The following is a 25,193-nucleotide window of genomic DNA, read 5'->3' on the forward strand; positions in this document are numbered from 1 at the left end:
ATGCGATATTCCTACAAAAAAAAGTTTGTTATTATTGTTATTAGAAAAGTAAACAGCAATTAAATTGAATTCAAATTAAAAGTTATGACTGATCATTTTCTCTGATCTCTTGATGCAGTTTTGATTTATACAAATGTATTGATTTGTATTCTTTATATTGTATTTCCTAAATGTGTTTGTAAATGTAAACTGTAAAGTGTGTTTGAGTGCTGTGAGTTGGGTTATCAAAATAACACATGTGGGCTGGTCGTATCACATGGTTGTCGTGTTAAAGCAATGGGCCTTTTTCACAACAGCCATTTTGTGTCTAAAATGCAGGGTAAAGTTAACACAGGTGCAACCAAAACATTAAAGATCCCAGCACAGGAACACCTAAATGGATTGGAAGTTGCAAACCCTCATGTTTTGGTTGCATCTGTGTTTACTCTGCCTTTTAGACAAAAAACATGGCTGCTGTGAAAAGGGTGTTACATGAGGCCAAATTAGGAGTCACAGCACGGAATGGATAAAGTGCTCCTCTGGCGCCCTCTAATGTCCACCTGTATGACTTGAGTTTCATTTCCGAGAAAACAATAGTTGACTCGTTTCATTTCAGCTCCACAGTCTATATAGCCTAAAGTAACCTTGCGTGCAAGATGGATCCTCGCAAGATCAAAAGAGATTCCATCGATGTAATCCAGTCGGACTGGTTTAGTGAAACCTAATGTGAAGCTAACCCGTCCATCTGGCAGCGTCAGGTTACATATAAAGCCCTAGCCTTCAGAAACGGCTCATTCAGTTCAAACTTCAAACCAACTGTCGTCATGGATTTTGGTGCTGGTGCGTATTTGACATTTAATATGTAGCCTATAGGCATAGCTAGCAGGTGTCTTAATGTTCATAATGCTTGATATTTGTCATCACAGCTTGTGTTTGATGGGCCAGCTGAACATGTGTCTTGTGTCTTGTGTTTTTTTTTGTTTTTGTTTTTTTTCCTGATTTTTTATCCCATTTTTATCCCCCATTAGTGCAGCTCATTTTGGTTTCAATCCTGGTTGCTACTCCATCCTCTGCCGATGTTGGGGGAGCCGAGACTGTCTCCGAGCTTCCTCCGATACATGAGCAGTCACAAGGCTGGTTCTCTTGTGTTTTAGTCGTCGCCGGCACTGCAGGTAAAGTCATGGAAAGTCATCCAGGAATCAGTTGATAATATACTGATATTAAGTGTTTAAAGGGACAGCTCACCCTAAAATCCTAAATACATATTTCCCCCCTCACCTGTAGTGCTATTATCCATCTAGATTGTTTTGTGTTAGTTGTATATTATAGCCTACATACCGTTAATCTTCCTATTATAGTGGCTATTCCGTTCTTAATTATAGCCACTGCCCCAGCAATAGAAGAGTTGTTTTTAACGCACTGTGCTTGTAGATCCAGGCACCATGATGCAGATGCTGAAATAAACTCAAAAATATCCTACCAAAACGTTGTAGGCCAGCAGGATAATGTCAAGTGCATAATGTGTGTAAAAGAGAGAAAATATATGATAGAGATGATATAAGATGATACTATGATGAGATGGTTAAACCTGTTTGCTCTCATCTAAAGCCAGGACTCCATTGCCCCAGCAAACTTTCCTTTGTTAGCTGACGCCACACCCCAGTTACTATGGGTGTGGCCAAGCTGCCAATCAAAATCAATGAACTAGAACCAGAACAAAAATATGGGAAGTTTTGAAATTATAATTAGTATTGTTTAAATAAAACATAAATGCTGTTTTGGCTCCTACACCTAGTAACCCTATAATATTCCTATAGTAATCCAATCATATTCTTATAGTATTCCTATAATATTCCAATAGTACTCCATTCCTACAGTAAACCTATCATATTCCTACCATATTCCTACAGTAAACCTATCATATTCCTACAGTAAACCTATCATATTCCTACAGTAAACCTATCATATTCCTACCATATTCCTACAGTAAACCTATCATATTCCTACAGTAAACCTATCATATTCCTACAGTAAACCTATCATATTCCTACAGTAAACCTATCATATTCCTACAGTAAACCTACCATATTCCTACAGTAAACCTATCATATTCCTACCATATTCCTACAGTAAACCTATCATATTCCTACAGTAAACCTATCATATTCCTACAGTAAACCTATCATATATATTCCTACAGTAAACCTATCATATTCCTACCATATTCCTACAGTAAACCTATCATATTCCTACAGTAAACCTATCATATTCCTACAGTAAACCTACCATATTCCTACAGTAAACCTATCATATTCCTACCATATTCCTACAGTAAACCTATCATATTCCTACAGTAAACCTATCATATTCCTACAGTAAACCTATCATATTCCTACAGTAAACCTATCATATTCCTACAGTAAACCTACCATATTCCTACAGTAAACCTACCATATTCCTACAGTAAACCTATCATATTCCTACAGTAAACCTATCATATTCCTACAGTAAACCTATCATATTCCTACAGTAAACCTATCATATTCCTACAGTAAAACTATCATATTCCTACAGTAAACCTATCATATTCCTACAGTAAACCTATCATATTCCTACAGTAAACCTATCATATTCCTACAGTAAACCTATCATATTCCTACAGTAAACCTATCATATTCCTACAGTAAACCTATCATATTCCTACAGTAAACCTATCATATTCCTACAGTAAACCTATCATATTCCTACAGTAAACCTATCATATTCCTATAGTAAACCTATCATATTCCTATAGTAAACCTATCATATTCCTACAGTAAACCTATCATATTCCTACAGTAAACCTATCATATTCCTACAGTAAACCTATCATATTCCTACAGTAAACCTACCATATTCCTACAGTAAACCTATCATATTCCTACAGTAAACCTATCATATTCCTACAGTAAACCTATCATATTCCTACAGTAAACCTATCATATTCCTACCATATTCCTACAGTAAACCTATCATATTCCTACAGTAAACCTATCATATTCCTACAGTAAACCTATCATATTCCTACAGTAAACCTATCATATTCCTACAGTAAACCTACCATATTCCTACAGTAAACCTATCATATTCCTACAGTAAACCTATCATATTCCTACAGTAAACCTATCATATTCCTACCATATTCCTACAGTAAACCTATCATATTCCTACAGTAAACCTATCATATTCCTACAGTAAACCTATCATATTCCTACAGTAAACCTATCATATTCCTACAGTAAACCTATCATATTCCTACAGTAAACCTATCATATTCCTACCATATTCCTACAGTAAACCTATCATATTCCTACAGTAAACCTATCATATTCCTACAGTAAACCTATCATATTCCTACAGTAAACCTATCATATTCCTACAGTAAACCTATCATATTCCTACCATATTCCTACAGTAAACCTATCATATTCCTACAGTAAACCTATCATATTCCTACAGTAAACCTATCATATTCCTACAGTAAACCTACCATATTCCTACAGTAAACCTATCATATTCCTACAGTAAACCTATCATATTCCTACAGTAAACCTATCATATTCCTACAGTAAACCTATCATATCCCTATAGCAATCCTATAATATTCCTATAGTACTACATTCATCCTAGATGTTCATTCATTCGTTTCTTAAAATCTATTAAGTTACAGTAGCATGTCAGTCACAATGCAATTTTTCTTCATCAGTCTTCCCACTCCAGTAACCTCAGATCAATAAAATCAATCACTTAAGAAATTCTCTGAGGTCTGGGATCCGTTTCTGGCCTATTTGGACGAGGTTAGAGGTGACTGGTGATGACTCGCCTGGTTGACTTTTAATGGACCCCTTGCGCGGGATCCCACGAGCATTTCCTGCAAGTACACTGACACTTCACGTGGCTGGTATCACCATGTAGTGTTGATATGTTGATATATGTATGTTTTTGTTTTTGTCTTTGTTTGAGCCTGTTGTTTTGTTTTGTCCTGAAAATTGTAAAATAAAATATTTTTATTATTTAATAATAAAAAAAAAAAATCACAGTCAGTGTCAAGTCCTCCTGTTTTGGCAACAGTTTGAAATTATTTGCAGCGACTGACTATTAAATCTTGAAGTGCTATGAAGCTACAACCTTATCTGACCAATTTTACATGATGACACAATATGCTACATGCACAACTTTTTTACTTCCTGAAATTAGTACAGCTTCTTTATTTCCTGTCCTACACTATTGGATGAACTGATTCATCAGGTGTGCCTGATCATTGTTGTGACTGCAGCACACCTGACATTAATCAGTTCAGCCATAGTGATGACAGGAAATAAAGAAGCTGTACTAATTTCAGGAAGTAGTGGAGTTGTGCATGTAGCCCATTTACCTTACTTCACCCATCTGCCATGTTGCTCTTCCCCCTCTCCAGTAGGGGCAGTGGTCCTGGCCCCTGTTGTCGTGGGGGCCATAGGTTTCACCTCAACTGGAATAGCAGCAGGTTCCATCGCTTCCGGAATGATGTCGGCTGCTGCGACTGCCAGCGGAGGAGGAGTGGTAGCAGGAGGTTTGGTGGCTGGTTTGCAATCAGCAGGTAAGAGCAATGGCTGAAAATGTTCAACATATTTGATCCAGTTCTGTCAGTTATCATAGTGGTGAGACGATGAAACCAATAGAATGATAATTAAAGGGACAATAAGTAGCCTATTCCATGATCTGACTGGGTTTGGCTTCAAGTTTCTGTTCCAAAACAGACGACGGGCTGGAGAGATGAGTTTTGAAAACCATCAAACTCAGCACCTGGCGAAGCAATCATTGAGACATTGGCATTTATTACATTACAATCATCCCCAGGCACATAATGGTCATAGGCTTAAATAAATCTGACTTATTGCATCTTTAATTTACAAGTTTATTCAAGGTGACTGGTGGAAGGAAGTCTCAATCAGGATGTGATGTTAGCACTGTTGACTTATCTCTGTTATGTTATGGGTAATCTCACTGTAGGTGCGGCGGGTCTGTCAACAGCTGCCACGGCAGCTGTGACCACCGTTGGAGCTGCTGTTGGAGCTGTTTGGAGCTGTTTGGCTGAGGCTGTTTAACCCACGAACGAATGACATTTAATTTACAATTGATGTTCGTTCAGTTACTAAAACACATGTCAGGAAGTTTAAAAGTGTCCTTGTGTAATAAATCTGAGTAACCTGAGTTGAATTTACTTTTTATTTCTTTGCCAAACATTCAGCCTAAAATTTCCTTTCAATAACCCATTTTGACGACACATTATTATATCGTTTTCACACCATGTAACTAAAGGTTAGGGCAACTAAAAGCTGAGGGCAATTAAAACATAAATGTCATTTTCTTGCAAGGTGGAACAGTTCTTAAATTTTGTGAAATTTGAAGAAAATCTAATTAAAATGCATTTGAAAAGCTGTTTCTTGCTTAGCCTACATTATTATTCATCATTTGTTCATAGTAGACAAATCCAGTGAGAACCCAGATTATTTGATATCAAATAGCATATAATGCCCTATGTGTCACACTGTCTGCAATGCTCATGTTTCTCAAAATGTTACACTTCAGTTTCAGATCGACTTACAAAAAGTTAATTCTAATGTAGGATGAATTTCCACCAAATGTACAGAGAATATTGTTTCCAGAGGTTGTTTTCCCACCTCAAAACATGAGTTCAGTACAGTTGATAGCTGTTGATCTGTTTGCCCCTATGCCAAGTGTGTATAATTGCACCCCTGGGTTATAGCACCTGTGCTGTACACTATATAAATAGACTAAATAATGAGCTCTTGAAATTAGTTATGGTTTTGGGAAGCCATTTTTCATTTATTTGAACATCAGTTCATCAGTTATTTAGGTGGGAATGCAGTTCAATATAAGATGTGAGCTATCCCTTTAAATGAGCTCGGAGAAGCAATTCTTTCAACTCAAAATATATGCTGGACAAGAAGGTGTGAGAGTGTTGTGGATGTGTCTGGATAAGACATTGAGGCGACCGCTAGGCGGCGCTGCGGAGATAGCAGGAGAGGGGTTATGAGGCGGAGAAGAGAGAAAAGAACGAGGTGGTTGTGAACTGCACACTGTACCATAATATTCTCATTAAAATGTATGAGTAAAACCCAGAACGTCTTGGACTTTCATTCACTGACACACTCCCACGTCGCTTACAATATGAATAGGATCACACTGTAAATTAATAGCAGATGATATAATTCAGTAGGTGGCGGTAAAGGCGAATTGCCAACCGCCATAAAACACCACAGAAGAAGAATTATTTCAACCAATGGAAATTGAGAGCTGTTACAAAAGTAGACATATTTTCTCTGACAAAATTACAGCATGTGTGATTCTTACACAAGAGGATTAGGGACATGTGAAAAATGTTGAGTTCTGAAATTAATCTCACAATTGTGAGTAAAAAGTAAGAATTGACTTGTCACTTGTCATTTTGCCTTTATATACCACGATGTTTAGCATACCAGTGCCTGGCATCATCTTTTTCCAGCACCACCTCATCTACATGACCTTGCTTTACTTTGAGATACGGTACCAACACACAAGACCCAAACAAAATAGAAAATCAGTTAGTGAAAGATCTTCTTATAATAATAAAAAATAAAATAAAAATAATACTGAATGGATTTGTTTCGTTTGGAGTTGTTTGGATTTTTTAGTCATACATATATATATATATTATATATACATACTATATATATATAGTATGCTGGTAGTCATACAGTCAGTATGCTGGTAGTCATACAGGCAGTATGCTGGTAGTCATACAGTCAGTATGCTGGTAGTCATACAGGCAGTATGCTGGTAGTCATACAGTCAGTATGCTGGTAGTCATACAGGCAGTATGCTGGTAGTCATACAGGCAGTATGCTGGTAGTCATACAGGCAGTATGCTGGTAGTCATACAGTCAGTATGCTGGTAGTCATACAGTCAGTATGCTGGTAGTCATACAGTCAGTATGCTGGTAGTCATACAGTCAGTATGATGGTAGTCATACAGGCAGTATGCTGGTAGTCATACAGTCACTATGATGGTAGTCATACAGTCACTATGATGGTAGTCATACAGTCAGTATGCTGGTAGTCATACATTCAGTATGCTGGTAGTCATAGTCAGTATGATGGTAGTCATACAGTCAGTATGCTGGTAGTCATACAGTCAGTATGCTGGTAGTCATACAGTCACTATGATGGTAGTCATACAGTCAGTATGCTGGTAGTCATACAGTCACTATGATGGTAGTCATACAGTCAGTATGCTGGTAGTCATACAGTCAGTATGCTGGTAGTCATACAGTCACTATGATGGTAGTCATACAGTCAGTATGCTGGTAGTCATACAGGCAGTATGATGGTAGTCATACAGGCAGTATGCTGGTAGTCATACAGGCAGTATGCTGGTAGTCATACAGGTAGTCATACAGTCAGTATGCTGGTAGTCATACAGGCAGTATGCTGGTAGTCATACAGTCAGTATGATGGTAGTCATACAGTCAGTATGCTGGTAGTCATACAGGCAGTATGCTGGTAGTCATACAGTCAGTATGCTGGTAGTCATACAGTCAGTATGCTGGTAGTCATACAGTCAGTATGCTGGTAGTCATACAGGCAGTATGCTAGTAGTCATACAGTCAGTATGCTGGTAGTCATACAGGCAGTATGCTGGTAGTCATACAGTCACTATGATGGTAGTCATACATTCAGTATGCTGGTAGTCATAGTCAGTATGATGGTAGTCATACAGTCACTATGATGGTAGTCATACAGTCAGTATGCTGGTAGTCATACAGTCAGTATGCTGGTAGTCATACAGGCAGTATGCTAGTAGTCATACAGTATGATATGCCATTCCCGCTGTGTGTCTGTGCTTTGTGGAGACATTGAAATGTAATGTGTAGTCATTGGTGGAATCAGCCAACAACACAAAGAGCTGAATCTGAATTCCGAGATTAATCTCAAAACCCAAATATTGTTTCACATGTGGGGCCCTGCTGAAGTAAAATTCTGTTCCCACTTGCTCCCTCCATACAGCAGGTCAGAGGTCAGTTGCTGGGGTCAGGCAGGGTCACCGGGGCTTGAACCCTCCAGTTCAGGGATGCCACCATCATACCCAAGAGTTAAAAATAAAACTTTAACAACCACATATCTGGTACAGGGCTGGCCCACAGTGTGTGTTCAATTCATGCACTGAAGCTAAATTAGCCAATTTTCCACTAACGTTACTTAAATACCATATGTATGTATGATTTTGTGCCTTGGTATGGGGAACACTGCACCTCACAGTTGAGTCAAAGTCGCCCTCTAGGGGCCATCTGATGAAGCGCATCATCTCACAAAGCGACAGGTGTCTGCCTGCCTACCTGACAATTTGCCTCGTAGTGCCATTGACTTCATTAATTATATACTAGGCTTGTTTGTGCTGATCAAATCTGTCATTATCGACCATGAAAGTAGATGGATACAAAATATGTTTGTGTTTTTCTGTATGTAAGATGGGAAATCCAAGGCCTTGCTGAGCATAGCAATGCCCTGCTTCACTTTCACTGAACTGTGATCACTACCTCAGTCCGTTGAGGGTCTTAAGGGTGTGTTGGTAATTGATAGGATTTGAACCAGCAACCCTCCGGTCATAAGTTTCTCTTCTGCTGTTGACATATAGCAGGCAGCATGATGTGACTATATTGAAATGTCTCAACCATCTACTTTTCTCTTTTGTCAGCAACAGCAGTTGAACCAAAATCTACAGGTGAGCAATCCTATCTGGGGTGTGTGTGTGTGTGTGTGTGTGTGTGTGTGTGTGTGTGTGTGTGTGTGTGTGTGTGTGTGTGTGTGTGTGTGTGTGTGTGTGCGTTTCTGAGAGCGAGTTAGCATACAGCATAGCATTCAGAGATAAAAGTGTTTAATCGTATTACTGACTAGCTGCTATGCTAGCACCCTCTCACTTACTCTTAATTTTTTTCTCTCCAGTTGAGATGAGGTCTATTGAGATTGCTGAGGACCTACAGCCAGGTAGGACTACACAGTTACATAATGAACAGTCAGTAGCCTACATACAGATTAAGTTTGATTTCTAATAATTCATGAGATGACTCACTATGGGACCAGATCCTTTCTGGGCCCTAGACAGAAGCAAAAAAAAATCTCTAACAAATATCCCATATTTTGGGGTTGGAGGAATAACATTTTCTCCCTCTGCCACTAGGGGCATTAGCCCCGCCTTATACAGTATATAAGGGTGGAGGAGTGAGCACGCGCCCTTCTCTGCATTCTTCTCACCCAGAAGGAGCACATCAGCCATGTTGCTAGCTAGCTCCACTGTTCACAGGTTAGGGTTAGAACTGAACTCAGGACTGGCCTAGCTAGCTCCACTGTTCACAGGTTCGGGTTAGAACTGAACTCAGAACTGGCTAGCTCAACTGTTCACAGTTTAGGGTTAGAACGCAACTCAGAACTGGTCTAGCTAGCTCAACTGTTCACAGGTTCGGGTTAGAACTGAACTCAGGACTGGCCTAGCCAGCTCAACTGTTCACAGGTTAGGGTTAGAACTGAACTCAGAACTGGTCTAGCTAGCTCAACTGTTCACAGGTTAGGGTTAGAACTGAACTCAGAACTGGTCTAGCTAGCTCCACTGTTCACAGGTTAGGGTTAGAAATGAACTCAGGACTGGCCTAGCTAGCTCAACTGTTCACAGGTTAGGGTTAGAACTGAACTCAGAACTGGTCTAGCTAGCTCAACTGTTCACAGGTTAGGGTTAGAACTGAACTCAGAACTGGTCTAGCTAGCTCAACTGTTCACAGGTTAGGGTTAGAACTGAACTCAGAACTGGTCTAGCTAGCTCAACTGTTCACAGGTTAGGGTTAGAACTGAACTCAGAACTGGCCTAGGCGGCTTTAGCTCAGGAGGTAGAGCGGGTCAGCCAATGACGCAAGGGTTGGCGGTTCGATCCCCGCTCCCTCCCAGCTGCCGTCGCTGTGTCCTTGGGCAAGACACTTAACCCTCCTTGCTCCCGATGGTGTGTAGGCACCCTGCGTGGCAGCCTGCCGCCATCGGTGTATGAATGGGTGAATGTAGACTATCTACTGATTGTAAAGCGCTTTGGATAAAAGCGCTATATAAATGCAGGCCATTTATAGGCCATTTAACTGGTCTAGCTAGCTCAACTGTTCACCGGTTAGGGTTAGAACTAAACTCAGAACTGGTCTAGCTAGCTCCACTGTTCACAGGTTAGGGTTAGAACTGAACTCAGAACTGGTCTAGCTAGCTCCACTGTTCACAGGTTAGGGTTAGAACTGAACTCAGAACTGGTCTAGCTTAGGGTTAGAACTGAACTCAGAACTGGTCTAGCGGTTAGGGTTAGAACTGAACTCAGAACTGGTCTAGCTTAGGGTTAGAACTGAACTCAGAACTGGTCTAGCTAGCTCCACTGTTCACAGGTTAGGGTTAGAACTGAACTCAGAACTGGTCTAGCTTAGGGTTAGAACTGAACTCAGAACTGGTCTAGCTTAGGGTTAGAACTGAACTCAGAACTGGTCTAGCTAGCTCAACTGTTCACAGGTTAGGGTTAGAACTGAACTCAGAACTGGTCTAGCGGTTAGGGTTAGAACTGAACTCAGAACTGGTCTAGCGGTTAGGGTTAGAACTGAACTCAGAACTGGTCTAGCGGTTAGGTTAGGGTTAGTTAGTGACAGAGTCTACACCTCTCTCAACGTTAGAGAAAACTATCCCTCGACGAAAGAAGCCACTTCTCGTCACATGTCTTCAGCCTGAGTCACCCAGCAACAAGCCAGTCACCACCCCCCAACCCCCCAACCCCCCCTTCCCTTCATGTGGGAGCCAGTCACCACCCCCCAACCCCCCCTTCCCTTCATGTGGGAGCGATGAGCTGTCTGGCATAAGGGAGCTCCCACATCCCACAAATGATTAGAAATACAACTTTAAGGATATTAATATATATATATATAAATTTAGAACCCGGCTCTCTTGAATACTCGATTCTGATTGGTCAATCAACAAGATTCACCGGTCATTATTTCTCGACAACCGACCGCTGCTCTGCCACACCTGGATTAATCAGTTGATAAGAGCATTTTGTCTGCAGACACTACTAATTAGGCCAACCAGTTGCAGCTGCGGTGTCTTGTGTGCCAATTACGAATGAAACCGCTTTGTCGTTGAAAACGCTATTAAAAAATCTATTTGAATAATTATTTTTGTCAGATTACTGAAATAATTTAGTTGTAGGCCGTGTTCTAAGCGGGATAATGTATAGTGAGCCGGTGATTACTGGAAATAATGACCTTCAGGTGAATGATTAAGCCCTCCGCTGCGCGTCGGGCTCAATCAATCACCTGTCGGTCATTATTTCGCCAGTAATCACCGGCTCACAATACATTATCCCTTACATATATAATATATATGAATATAACCCCGGTTTGAAGAATAATAGTGAGATGACACATCAACCCTTCTTGCTAGGATGGGCGAGAAGAATCCTCATCAAGAATGGCACAAGCTCGCCCCCTAGCGGCGGACGGACAAAAGGTTATTCCTCAAGACCACAAATATGGAATATTTGATGTACAAAAAATAGCGCTTCTGAATGGGGCCCAGAAATGATTTGGGCCCATCGTGAGTCATCTCCCTCTTATTATTCATAAAACCTGGGTTATATTCATAACCTTAAGTTATTTTAAGTTGGCAGATATTAGGCGCTAGGACAAATTTGAAATGTTGATATGCTAAAATATTATGATTAATCAATTGTCACCCTAAATTGTTAGATTTTTTTTGTAGAAATGTAGTTTAATTTTATTCACATTTGTAAACAAAAAGTAATGTATGAGATTATTGTGAAGTAAAACAAGACGTGGCACATTTTGTGTGTGTGTGTGTGTGTGTGTGTGTGTGTGTGTGTGTGTGTGTGTGTGTGTGTGTGTGTGTGTGTGTGTGTGCGTGCGTGTGTGCGTGTGTGTGTGCGTGTCTGTCCGTCTGTCCGTCTGTCTGTCTCTCTGTCTGTCTATCCAGTCACGGAAGAGTCTCGGAACCTGTTCACCACGGTAGCGGTGCCCATTCTTGGAGTGCTGGTCGGTTTGATGCTGCTGACTTCCTGCTTCATAATCTGTAAATACAACACTTTTTTAAGAGATGTCGTCCATTCATAAAACAATGTCAATTGTCTCTCTGTTTGGTTATTTCCTCAAGATGAATCTTCATCACAGCAACGGTCTCACTTTCAACATGCTCTCTTCCTCCCTAGATAAAGGCTGTGGAGCCAACTTGAGCTTCCTTGGTTTCACCAGGCTGCCTACATCTCCCGCGGTGCCTGTGTCGGTGTTGCTGGTGTACCCCGCTGAGGAGCCGTTCTTCCAGAGGGCTGTGGTAGCGCTGGCTGAGTTCCTGCAGTGGCACGGGGGCTGCAGCGTGGCCGTGGACGTGTGGCAGCAGGGAAAGATAGCCAAGCTGGGGCCCATGCGCTGGCTGGCCGAAGAGGCCAAGGCGGACCGGGTGATCGTCATCGGCCCACAGGTACGGCCAGGGGGGGGGGCGAAAACAACGGGTTACATGTACGTATTATAATAAGAAACAGAATCTGAGACACATGCTTGTGAATTAGGGCTAAGCTTCTAGCTTCTCGCAAAGTGCACGGGCAGTTGAGCAGCTCTGCGCGCTTCATGTTCTGCGCGCTTCACGCTCATGCACGTCGCACATGTGAAGTTCAGCAATGGTGACATACAAATAAACTTGATGTGACGTGATTCATGAAACAAGAAGACAGTAATCACATTATACTGTATAAAAAAAGTGGTTATTATTTAAGGATAAGTTTGGCGATGACATCATTTCTATCCAAAGCCTGAAAAGCAGCAGCACCACATTTACACTCAGTGGATTGAGTTACTAAACTCCACCTGACTAAACTCCACCTGACTAAAATCCACCTGGCTAAACTCCACCTGACTAAACTCCACCTGAGCGTCCAAAACTACATCACTGCATCAGGAACCACCTTTTACCCCACAGCGCTCTGTGCTGCGACAAAGACAAATACTTCTGTGATTTACTGATTAGCAAAAGCAATTTTTTCAGATTGATTCAGATTTGGATATGGTTTGATATGGTTTGATATGGTGATATGGTGTTGTGTTGCATTTTGCTGCAAAGCTGAACTTATAAGCAAAGTCTGCACAAGCGGCCATCAAGTAACAAATGGGAGCAATTAGTACATACATGAGTTGAGACTATGATTTTGAAGTCCAAATCCTCTCCTCTCCTCTCCTCTCCTCTCCTCTCCTCTCCTCTCCTCTCCTCTCCTCTCCTCTCCTCTCTTCTCTTCTCTTCTCCTCTCCTCTCCTCTCTTCTCCTCTCCTCTCCTCTCTTCTCCTCTCGCAGCCCAGCCACTGTCCTCCCCGCCACGGCTTGTCGGGACACTCCGTCCCAGCAGCGGCCCGTGACCTCTACCCTCTGATCCTCAACATGGTGGGGAGCCACGCGAGGAACCCCGGGGAGCTGGCCAAGTTCTGGGCAGTGCAGCTAGGCGAGCGGCAGGACAAGGGGCTTGGGAGCCTGCCGGTGGAGCTGAGGGCCTGTAGGAGGTTTTGTTTGATGAAGGACTTGAATAAGCTGTGCAGGGACCTCCACGCCCAGAGGCAGGAGGAGTCTGGGACCAAGTCAGGACTGAAGTTCAGAGCGGGGATTGCGTACAGTGAAAAGAATACAGTGAAGTTGAGAGACGCTGTAGGGGAGCTACACCCGCTGAAGACCGCCATCAACAGTGTCTGAAAAACTATCATGAACACACTCAGTGGTCGCAGGCGCGTATTATGTTACCGTGATGTTTTCCAAGTCATCCTGCTGTCACATCCTTACTCAGTCCCTCCTTCAGGACTAACCTCTTTTATATATATATATATATATATATATATATATATATATATATATATATATATATATATATATATATATATATATATATATATATATATATATATATATATATCACGCTAGAAATGAGCATGCGATATTCCTACAAAAAAAAGTTTGTTATTATTGTTATTAGAAAAGTAAACAGCAATTAAATTGAATTCAAATTAAAAGTTATGACTGATCATTTTCTCTGATCTCTTGATGCAGTTTTGATTTATACAAATGTATTGATTTGTATTCTTTATATTGTATTTCCTAAATGTGTTTCTAAATGTAAACTGTAAAGTGTGTTTGAGTGCTGTGAGTTGGGTTATCAAAATAACACATGTGGGCTGGTCGTATCACATGGTTGTCGCGTTAAAGCAATGGGCCTTTTTCACAACAGCCATTTTGTGTCTAAAATGCAGGGTAAAGTTAACACAGGTGCAACCAAAACATTAAAGATCCCAGCACAGGAACACCTAAATGGATTGGAAGTTGCAAACCCTCATGTTTTGGTTGCATCTGTGTTTACTCTGCCTTTTAGACAAAAACATGGCTGCTGTGAAAAGGGTGTTACATGAGGCCAAATCAGGAGTCACAGCACGGAATGGATAAAGTGCTCCTCTGGCGCCCTCTAATGTCCACCTGTATGACTTGAGTTTCATTTCCGAGAAAACAATAGTTGACTCGTTTCATTTCAGCTCCACAGTCTATATAGCCTAAAGTAACCTTGCTTGCAAGATGGATCCTCGCAAGATCAAAAGAGATTCCATCGATGTAATCCAGTCGGACTGGTTTAGTGAAACCTAATGTGAAGCTAACCCGTCCATCTGGCAGCGTCAGGTTACATATAAAGCCCTAGCCTTCAGAAACGGCTCATTCAGTTCAAACTTCAAACCAACTGTCGTCATGGATTTTGGTGCTGGTGCGTATTTGACATTTAATATGTAGCCTATAGGCATAGCTAGCAGGTGTCTTAATGTTCATAATGCTTGATATTTGTCATCGCAGCTTGTGTTTGATGGGCCAGCTGAACATGTAACGTTAATTGTAACACAATTTGTAAAGTGATTCTCATTTTGTTTTCCTCTTGTGTTTTTTTTTTTTTTTTTTTTTTTTTCCCCCCCCCCGATTTTTTATCCCATTTTTATCCCCCATTAGTGCTCATTTTGGTTTCAATCCTGGTTGCTACTCCATCCTCTGCCGATCTTGGGAGAGCCGAGACTGGCTCCATGCTTCCTCCGATACATGGGCAGTCACAAGGCCGCTTCTCTTGTGGTTTAGTCGTCGCCGACACTGCATGTGCAGGTAAAGTCATGGAAAGTCATCCAGGAATCAGTTGATAATATACTGATATTAAGTGTTTAAAGGGACAGCTCACCCTAAAATCCTAAATACATATTTCCCCCCTCACCTGCAGTGCTATTATCCATCTAGGTTGTTTTGTGTTAGTTGTATATTATACATAGCCTACCTTTAATATTCCTATTATAGTGGCTATTCCGTTCTTAATTATAGCCACTGCCCCAGCAATAGACGAGTTGTTTTTAATGCACCTTGCTTGTAGATCCAGGCACCATGATGCAGATGCTGAAATAAACTCAAAAATATCCTACCAAAACGTAGGCCAGCAGGATAATGTCAAGTGCATAATGTGTGTAAAAGAGAGAAAATATATGATAGAGATGATATAAGATGATACTATGATGAGATGGTTAAACCTGTTTGCTCTCATCTAAAGCCAGGATTCCATTGCCCCAGCAAACTTCCCTTTGTTAGCTGACACCACACCCCAGTTACTATGGCTGTGGCCAAGCTGCCAATCAAAATCAATGAACTAGAACTAGAACAAAAACATGGGAAGTGTTGAAATTATAATTAGTATTCTTTAAATAAAACATAAATGCTGTTTTGGCTCCTACACCTAGTAACCCTATAATATTCCTATAGCAATCCTATAATATTCCTATAGCAATCCTATAATATTCCTATAGCAATCCTATAATATTCCTATAGCAATCCTATAATATTCTATTATAAAATCTATTAAGTTACAGTAGCATGTCAGTCACAATGCAATTTTTCTTCATCAGTCTTCCCACTCCAGTAACCTCAGCTCAATAAAATCAATCACAGTCAGTGTCAAGTCCTCCTATTTTGGCAACAGTCTGAAATTATTTGCAGCAACTGACTATTAAATCTTGAAGTGCTATGAAGCTACAACCTTATCTGACCAATTTTACATGATGACCCAATAGACCCTTCTCACGGGGGCCATTTTGTGTCGAAATCGCAGGGTAAACACAGGTGCAGGCAAAACACTAATGAGGGTTTCCAACTTCCAATCATGGAAATTGGAAACCCTCATTAGTGTGTTGCTTGCACCTGTGTTTACCCTGCCATTACGACACAAAATGGCCCCCGTGAGAAGGGTCTATAGACTACTTCACCCATCTGCCATGTTGCTCTTCCCCCTCTCCAGTAGGGGCAGTGGCCCTGGCCCCTGTTGCCCTGGGGGCCTTAGGTTTCACCTCAACTGGAATAGCAGGAACTTCCATCGCTTCCTGGATGATGTCGGTTGTTGCGAGTGCCAGCGGAGGAGGAGTGGGAGCAGGAAGTGTGGTGGCTGGTTTGCAATCAGCAGGTAAGAGCAATGGCTGAAAATGTTCAACATATTTGATCCAGTTCTGTCAGTTATCATAGTGGTGAGACGATGAAACCAATAGAATGATAGAAGAGTTGTTTTTAATGCACCTTGCTTGTAGATCCAGGCACCATGATGCAGATGCTGAAATAAACTCAAAAATATCCTACCAAAACGTTGTAGGCCAGCAGGATAATGTCAAGTGCATAATGTGTGTAAAAGAGAGAAAATATATGATAGAGATGATATAAGATGATACTATGATGAGATGGTTAAACCTGTTTGCTCTCATCTAAAGCCAGGACTCCATTGCCCCAGCAAACTTCCCTTTGTTAGCTGACACCACACCCCAGTTACTATGGGTGTGGCCAAGCTGCCAATCAAAATCAATGAACTAGAACCAGAACAAAAATATGGGAAGTGTTGAAATTATAATTAGTATTGTTTAAATAAAACATAAATGCTGTTTTGGCTCCTACACCTAGTAACCCTATAATATTCCTATAGCAATCCTATAATATTCCTATAGCACTACATTCATCCTAGATGTTCATTCATTCGTTTCTTAAAATCTATTAAGTTACAGTAGCATGTCAGTCACAATGCAATTTTTCTTCATCAGTCTTCCCACTCCAGTAACCTCAGATCAATAAAATCAATCACAGTCAGTGTCAAGTCCTCCTGTTTTGGCAACAGTCTGAAATTATTTGCAGCGACTGACTATTAAATCTTGAAGTGCTATGAAGCTACAACCTTATCTACCTTACTTCACCCATCTGCCATGTTGCTCTTCCCCCTCTCCAGTAGGTGCAGTGATCCTGGCCCCTGTTGCCCTGGGGGCCTTAGGTTTCACCTCAGCTGGAATAGCAGCAGGTTCCATCGGTTCCGGAATGATGTCAGCTGCTGCGAGTGCCAGCGGAGGAGGAGTGGTAGCAGGAGGTTTGGTGGCTGGTTTGCAATCAGCAGGTAAGAGCAATGGCTGAAAATGTTCAACATATTTGATCCAGTTCTGTCAGTTATCATAGTGGTGAGACGATGAAACCAATAGAATGATAATTAAAGGGACAATAAGTAGCCTACTCCATGATCTGACTGGGTTTGGCTTCAAGTTTCTGTTCCAAAACAGACGACGGGCTGGAGAGATGAGTTTTGAAAACCATCAAACTCAGCACCTGGCGAAGCAATCATTGAGACATTGGCATGTATTACATTACAATCAGCCCCAAGCACATAATGGTCATAGGCTTAAATAAATCTTACTTATTGCATCTTGAATTTACAGGTTTATTCAAGATGACTGGTGGAATGAACTCCCAACCAGGATGTGATGTTAGCACTGTTGAAGATCCTAATCTCTGTTATGTTATGGGTAATCTCACTGTAGGTGCGGCGGGTCTGTCAACAGCTGCCACAGCAGCTGGTGGAAGGAAGTCCCAACCAGGATGTGAATGTGATGAGCAGTCACAAGGCCGCTTCTCTTGGGGTTTAGTCGCCGCCGGCACTGCAGGTGCAGGTAAAGTCATGGAAAGTCATCCAGGAATCAGTTGATAATATACTGATATTAAGTGTTTAAAGGGACAGCTCACCCTAAAATCCTAAATACATATTTCCCCCCTCACCTGTAGTGCTATTATCCATCTAGATTGTTTTGTGTTAGTTGTATATTATACATACCGTTAATATTCCTATTATAGTGGCTATTCCGTTCTTAATTATAGCCACTGCCCCAGCAATAGAAGAGTTGTTTTTAACGCACCGTGCTTGTAGATCCAGGCACCATGATGCAGATGCTGAAATAAACTCAAAAATATCCTACCAAAACGTTGTAGGCCAGCAGGATAATGTCAAGTGCATAATGTGTGTAAAAGAGAGAAAATATATGATAGAGATGATATAAGATGATACTATGATGAGATGGTTAAAAAACTGTGTTTGCTCTCATCTAAAGCCAGGATTCCATTGCCCCAGCAAACTTCCCTTTGTTAGCTGACACCACACCCCAGTTACTATGGGTGTGGCCAAGCTGCCAATCAAAATCAATGAACTAGAACCAGAACAAAAATATGGGAATGTTGAAATTATAATTAGTATTGTTTAAATAAAACATAAATGCTGTTTTGGCTCCTACACCTAGTAACCCTATAATATTCCTATAGTAATCCAATCATATTCTTATAGTATTCCTATAATATTCCAATAGTACTCCATTCCTACAGTAAACCTATCATATTCCTACCATATTCCTACAGTAAACCTATCATATTCCTACAGTAAACCTATCATATTCCTACAGTAAACCTATCATATTCCTACAGTAAACCTATCATATTCCTACAGTAAACCTATCATATTCCTACAGTAAACCTATAATATTCCTACAGTAAACCTATCATATTCCTACAGTAAACCTATAATATTCCTACAGTAAACCTATCATATTCCTACAGTAAACCTATAATATTCCTACAGTAAACCTATCATATTCCTACAGTAAACCTATCATATTCCTACAGTAAACCTATAATATTCCTACAGTAAACCTATAATATTCCTACAGTAAACCTATAATATTCCTACAGTAAACCTATCATATTCCTACAGTAAACCTATCATATTCCTACAGTAAACCTATAATATTCCTACAGTAAACCTATAATATTCCTACAGTAAACCTATCATATTCCTACAGTAAACCTATAATATTCCTACAGTAAACCTATCATATTCCTACAGTAAACCTATCATATTCCTACAGTAAACCTATAATATTCCTATAGCAATCCTATAATATTCCTATAGTACTACATTAATCCTAGATGTTCATTCATTCGTTTCTTAAAATCTATTAAGTTACAGTAGCATGTCAGTGACAATGCAATTTTTCTTCATCAGTCTTCCCACTCCAGTAACCTCAGCTCAATAAAATCAATCACTTAAGAAATTCTCTGAGGTCTGGGATCCGTTTCTGGCCTATTTGGACGAGGTTAGAGGTGACTGATGACTTGCCTGGTTGACTTTTAATGGACCCCTTACGCGGGATCCCACGAGCATTTCCTGCAAGTACACTGACACTTCACGTGGCTGGTATCACCATGTATGTTGATATGTTGATATATGTATGTTTTTGTTTTTGTCTTTGTTTGAGCCTGTTGTTTTGTTTTGTCCTGAAAATTGTAAAATAAAATATTTTTATTATTTAATAATATAAAAAAAAATCACAGTCAGTGTCAAGTCCTCCTGTTTTGGCAACAGTTTGAAATTATTTGCAGCGACTGACTATTAAATCTTGAAGTGCTATGAAGCTACAACCTTATCTGGCCAATTTTACATGGTGACCCAATAGACCAAATCACCGTGACGTCACCATGTAAACAAATTTACTTCCGGGTACCACTTGGGGAAGGCGGCAGGTTTAAATGTGCGTGTTGTCAAATAAATGCTGTCAAACCCTCTCGTTGTTTTCGGCCGACTACTTTCAATTTAAATGGTTAAACGGTTGGTAAACATGCTTGTCCGACGTATCTAGCCTTTCTTCTGTGTTTGTTTTATGTAGTGTTAGCTAGCTAATAACGTTTGTTTGTCTGTCAAACTCGCTGTTTTTTTACGTTACAGACAGAGTAACCTCGCGTCACCAGGCTCTTCTCGGCGAGAAAGAGCCTGGTACAGACAGAGCTACTGACGCCACGTCAATTTAATTTAGCTTCAAGTCTACTCTAGTCTGGTCCAACAGGTAAATTAGCTAGTCTGGTCTCCACTAACGTTAGTGAAAGTGTTGTTATGAATGATATTAAACAACAACACAACACGGACGAACCATTTTTGTCTTCTTTGTCTGTTTTTGTCTTCAACACGTCAGTTTGTGCCGTCCACCGCCATTATAATGTGTGGACCTCAGGGGTACCCGGAAGTAAATGTAAACATCCCGCTGATTTGGTCTATAGGCTACATGCACAACTTTTTTACTTCCTGAAATTAGTACAGCTTCTTTATTTCCTGTCCTACACTATTGGATGAACTGATTAATCAGGTGTGCCTGATCATTGTTGTGACTGCAGCACACCTGACATTAATCAGTTCAGCCATAGTGATGACAGGAAATAAAGAAGCTGTACTAATTTCAGGAAGTAGTGGAGTTGTGCATGTAGCCCATTTACCTTACTTCACCCATCTGCCATGTTGCTCTTCCCCCTCTCCAGTAGTGGCAGTGGCCCTGGCCCTTGTTGCCCTGGTGGCCATAGGTTTCACCTCAGCTGGAATAGCAGGAACTTCCGTCGCTTCCTGGATGATGTCGGTTGCTGCGAGTTACAGCGCAGGAAGTGTGGTGGCTGTTTTCAAACTCAGCACCCGGCGAAGCAATCATTGAGACATTGGCATTTATTACATTACAATCATCGCCAGGCACATAATGGTCATAGGCTTAAATAAATCTGACTTATTGCATCTTTAATTTACAAGTTTATTCAAGATGACTGGTGGAAGGAAGTCTCAACCAGGATGTGATGTTAGCACTGTTGACTTTTCTCTGTTATGTTATGGGTAATCTCACTGTAGGTGTGGTGGGTCTGCCAACACTTGCCACGGCAGCTGTGACCAGCGTTGGAGCTGCTGTTGGAGCTGTTTGGAGCTGCGTCTGTTTAACCCACGAACGAATGACATTTAATTTACAATTGATGTTCGTTCAGTTACTAAAACACATGTCAGGAAGTTTAAAAGTGTCCTTGTGTAATAAATCTGAGTAACCTGAGTTGAATTTAGTTTTTATTTCTTTGCCAAACATTCAGCCTAAAATTTCCTTTCAATAACCCATTTTGACCACACATTATTATATCGTTTTGACACCATGTAACTAAAGGTTACAAAGCTGAGGGCAATTAAAACATAAATGTTATTTTCTTGCAAGGTGAAACAGTTCTTAAATTTTGTGAAATTTGAAGAAAATCTAATTAAAATGCATTTGAAAAGCTGTTTCTTGCTTAGCCTACATTATTATTCATCATTTGTTCATAGTAGACAAATCCCGTGAGAACCCAGATTATTTGATATCAAATAGCATATAATGCCCTATGTGTCACACTGTCTGCAATGCTCGTGTTTCTCAAAATGTTACACTTCAGTTTCAGATCGACTTACAAAAAGTGAATTCTAATGTAGGATGAATTTCCACCAAATGTACAGAGAATATAGTTTCCAGAGGTTGTTTTCCCACCTCAAAACATGAGTTCAGTACAGTTGATAGCTGTTGATCTGTTTGCCCCTATGCCAAGTCTGTATAATTGCACCCCTGGTTTATAGCACCTGTGCTGTACACTATATAAATAGACTAAATAATGAGCTCTTGAAATTAGTTATGGTTTTGGGAAGCCATTTTTCATCATTTATTTGAACAAGGTTCAGTTTTTTAGGTGGGAATGCAGTTCAATATAAGATGTGAGCTATCCCTTTAAATTAGCTCGGAGAAGCAATTCTTTCAACTCAAAATATAGCCTAAGCGTGGACAAGAAGGTGTGAGAGTGTTGTGGATGTGTCTGGAGATGATCTGGATAAGACATTGAGGCGACCGCTAGGCGGCGCTGCGGAGATAGCAGGAGAGTGGGGTTATGAGACGGAGAAGGAGAAGAGAGAAAAGAACGAGGTGGTTGTGAACTGCTGTACCATAATATTCTCATTAAAATGTATGAGTAAAACCCAGAACGTCTTGGACTTTCATTCACTGACACACTCCCACGTCGCTTACAATATGAATTAGGATCACACTGTAAATTAATAGCAGATGATATAATTCAGTAGGTGGCGGTAAAGGCGAATTGCCAACCGCCATAAAACACCACAGAAGAAGAATTATTTAAACCAATGGAAATTGCTGTCATGTCCCACGTGACAAAACACGGAAGTGCTGTCTCGAACAGAGTGGTTTCCCATTTGTAGTTGGCATTTTTGAAGCAATTCGCAAGCATCTGAACGCAGCGACTCCCCAGTTTGACACGATGACTCAAGCTGAGAAAGAGCAGGAAAACGGGAAGGAGAGAGAAAAGGAGCGAGAGAAGGAGAAAGACAAGGAGCAGCAGCGTGGAGTCAAAAGACCCATCGCTCCTCCGGCCATCCCGGAGCCGCTTCAAGAGGTCAGTAACTAATAACGTGTCTCCGTGCGATACTGTTCGTAGTTTCTCTCAATGTAGCAGAGTAATAACGTTCAACGTTATCCCCGTTTTCCTCCTGTCGTGCTTTAGACCAGAGTGTACAGGGGAATCGATAGCTTTTACAGTTTGTGTGTATAGCTTCTGTATAACCAGCTCAAATTCCTTGTGTACCCGATGTAGGCATAGAGCACATTGTTACAAAGTGCTTTCCAGGAGAACATCTACGATACAAAAAGACAATGATGAAAACATAAACATTAAATGCAGAAACAGGGATAAAAATACACAAAAATGGTAAAAACAGAAATATATAATGCAAAAATAGGGATAAAATACAGACACACAATTGAAAAAAAAAAAAAAAAAATGCACACACAAGGATACAATACAAAAACACAGTCAGTGTGGTAAAAACTTGGCAGAGGACTATGATGTAAAGGGCACCACTACTACTATCTGCGATTCTGATCACGATTCTAATCTCAGTTTCTAACTTTTCTTCTTTTCAGCAAATCCAGAGCAACTTCATTGTGGTCATCCACCCCGGCTCGAGGATGCTCCGCATGGGGCGAGCGACGGACACGCTCCCCGTGGCCGTCCCGCACGTGATCGCCCGCAGACACAAACAGAGTGGCCAGCCCAGATATGAAGATCCCTGGCTGCTCAGAGACGGTCTCAACGTACGTCCCTGAGACCACATAGTCTGTCTCTCTGTCTCTGTCACTGAGACCACATAGTCTGTCTCTCTGTCTCTGAGACCACATAGTCTGTCTCTCTGTCTCTGAGACCACATAGTCTGTCTCTCTGTCTCTGAGACCACATAGTCTGTCTCTCTGTCTCTGTCACTGAGACCACATAGTCTGTCTCTCTGTCTCTGAGACCACATAGTCTGTCTCTCTGTCTCTGAGACCACATAGTCTGTCTCTCTGTCACTGTCACTGAGACCACATTGTCTGTCTCTACTGCACTCACACAACTGTGGAAAATAGTAGAGATAAATAAGTGGAGCTAGCTCCACTGTTCATAGGTTAGGGTTAGAACTGAACTCAGAACTGGTCTAGCTAGCTCCACTGTTCACAGGTTAGGGTTAGAACTGAACTCAGAACTGGTCTAGCTTAGGGTTAGAACTGAACTCAGAACTGGTCTAGCTAGCTCCACTGTTCACAGGTTAGGGTTAGAACTGAACTCAGAACTGGTTTAGCTAGCTCAACTGTTCACAGGTTAGGGTTAGAACTGAACTCAGAACTGGTCTAGCTTAGGGTTAGAACTGAACTCAGAACTGGTCTAGCTTAGGGTTAGAACTGAACTCAGAACTGGTCTAGCTAGCTCAACTGTTCACAGGTTAGGGTTAGAACTGAACTCAGAACTGGTCTAGCGGTTAGGGTTAGAACTGAACTCAGAACTGGTCTAGCGGTTAGGTTAGGGTTAGTTAGTGACAGAGTCTACACCTCTCTCAACGTTAGAGAAAACTATCCCTCGACGAAAGAAGCCACTTCTCGTCACACGTCTTCAGCCCGAGTCACCCAGCAACAAGCCAGTCACCACCCCCCAACCCCCCAACCCCCCCAACCCCCCCTTCCCTTCATGTGGGAGCGATGAGCTGTCTGGCATAAGGGAGCTCCCACATCCCACAAATGATTAGAAATACAACTTTAAGGATATTAATATGTATATATAAATATATATAATATATATTAATATAACCCCGGTTTGAAGAATAATAGTGAGATGACACATCAACCCTTCTTGCTAGGATGGGCGAGAAGAATCCTCATCAAGAATGGCACAAGCTCGCCCCCTAGCGGCGGACGGACAAAAGGTTATTCCTCAAGACCACAAATATGGAATATTTGATGTACAAAAAATAGCGCTTCTGAATGGGGCCCAGAAATGATTTGGGCCCATCGTCAGTCATCTCCCTCTTATTATTCATAAAACCGGGGTTATATTCATAACCTTAAGTTATTTTAAGTTGGCAGATATTAGGTGCTAGGACAAATTTGAAATATTGATATGCTAAAATATTATGATTAATCAATTGTCACCCTAAATTGTTAGATTTTTTTTGTAGAAATGTAGTTTAATTATATTCACATTTGTAAACAAAAAGTAATGTATGAGATTACTGTGAAGTAAAACAAGACATGTGGCACATTTTGTGTGTGTGCGTGTGTGCGTGCGTGTCTGTCCGTCTGTCTGTCTCTCTGTCTGTCTGTCTATCCAGTCACGGAAGAGTCTCGGAACCTGTTCACCACGGTAGCGGTGCCCATTCTTGGAGTGCTGGTCGGTTTGATGCTGCTGACTTCCTGCTTCATAATCTGTAAATACAACACTTTTTTTAAGAGATGTCGTCCATTCATGAAACAATGTCAATCGTCAGTTGTCTCTCTGTTTGGTTATTTCCTCAAGATGAATCTTCATCACAGCAACGGTCTCACTTTCAACATGCTCTCTTCCTCCCTAGATAAAGG

The 25,193-nt window shown here is 41.0% G+C and overlaps 4 protein-coding genes across 5 annotated transcripts in view; all 4 read left to right on the top strand.

The window, feature by feature from the left end:
• Positions 1-653: 653 nt before the first annotated feature.
• On the top strand, positions 654-5,439 carry LOC310795132 (uncharacterized protein). Its single transcript, XM_083657175.1, has 4 exons — positions 654-819; positions 1,008-1,151; positions 4,436-4,597; positions 5,011-5,439. Exons 1-4 carry the CDS (start codon positions 804-806, stop codon positions 5,103-5,105), a joined length of 417 nt encoding a protein of 138 aa, XP_083513301.1. The 5' UTR covers positions 654-803; the 3' UTR covers positions 5,106-5,439.
• Positions 5,440-9,008: 3,569 nt separating this feature from the next.
• LOC310794848 (interleukin-17 receptor B-like) lies at positions 9,009-13,815 on the top strand (the record flags this gene model as incomplete). The annotated part of the gene is made up of 4 exons (XM_083656900.1): positions 9,009-9,045; positions 12,061-12,156; positions 12,293-12,561; positions 13,426-13,815. 4 exons carry the CDS (start codon positions 9,009-9,011, stop codon positions 13,813-13,815), a joined length of 792 nt encoding a protein of 263 aa, XP_083513026.1.
• An 894-nt stretch (positions 13,816-14,709) lies between these two features.
• Positions 14,710-21,550, top strand: LOC310795131 (uncharacterized protein). 2 transcript variants are annotated; one of them, XM_083657173.1, is made up of 6 exons: positions 14,710-14,866; positions 15,103-15,249; positions 16,424-16,585; positions 17,390-17,551; positions 17,970-18,098; positions 21,137-21,550. In XM_083657173.1, exons 1-6 carry the CDS (start codon positions 14,851-14,853, stop codon positions 21,322-21,324), a joined length of 804 nt encoding a protein of 267 aa, XP_083513299.1. In that variant the 5' UTR covers positions 14,710-14,850; the 3' UTR covers positions 21,325-21,550. The 2 variants fall into 2 exon arrangements, with proteins under 2 accessions (XP_083513299.1, XP_083513300.1); XM_083657174.1 differs by having other exon boundaries at positions 14,711-14,866; positions 20,782-21,550.
• A 1,832-nt stretch (positions 21,551-23,382) lies between these two features.
• LOC310794561 (actin-related protein 8) overlaps positions 23,383-25,193 on the top strand; it is a gene marked incomplete at its 5' end in the record, with an annotated part of 28,972 nt that continues 27,161 nt past the window's right edge. The window contains one exon of the mRNA XM_083656536.1: positions 23,383-23,402. The remainder of the gene's footprint in view (positions 23,403-25,193) is intronic.

Source organism: Poromitra crassiceps, assembly GCF_964638095.1.
Source record: "Poromitra crassiceps genome assembly, chromosome: 20".
Classification (NCBI taxonomy): domain Eukaryota; kingdom Metazoa; phylum Chordata; class Actinopteri; order Beryciformes; family Melamphaidae; genus Poromitra; species Poromitra crassiceps.

Coding starts and splice junctions, on each gene's coding strand:
- LOC310795131 (XM_083657173.1), top strand. Junction 15,250..16,423: donor CGCCGACACTGCATGTGCAG/GTAAAGTCATGG, acceptor CCCCCTCTCCAG/TAGGGGCAGTGGCCCTGGCC. Junction 17,552..17,969: donor GGCTGGTTTGCAATCAGCAG/GTAAGAGCAATG, acceptor ATCTCACTGTAG/GTGCGGCGGGTCTGTCAACA.
- LOC310795132 (XM_083657175.1), top strand. Junction 1,152..4,435: donor AGTCGTCGCCGGCACTGCAG/GTAAAGTCATGG, acceptor CCCCCTCTCCAG/TAGGGGCAGTGGTCCTGGCC. Junction 4,598..5,010: donor GGCTGGTTTGCAATCAGCAG/GTAAGAGCAATG, acceptor ATCTCACTGTAG/GTGCGGCGGGTCTGTCAACA.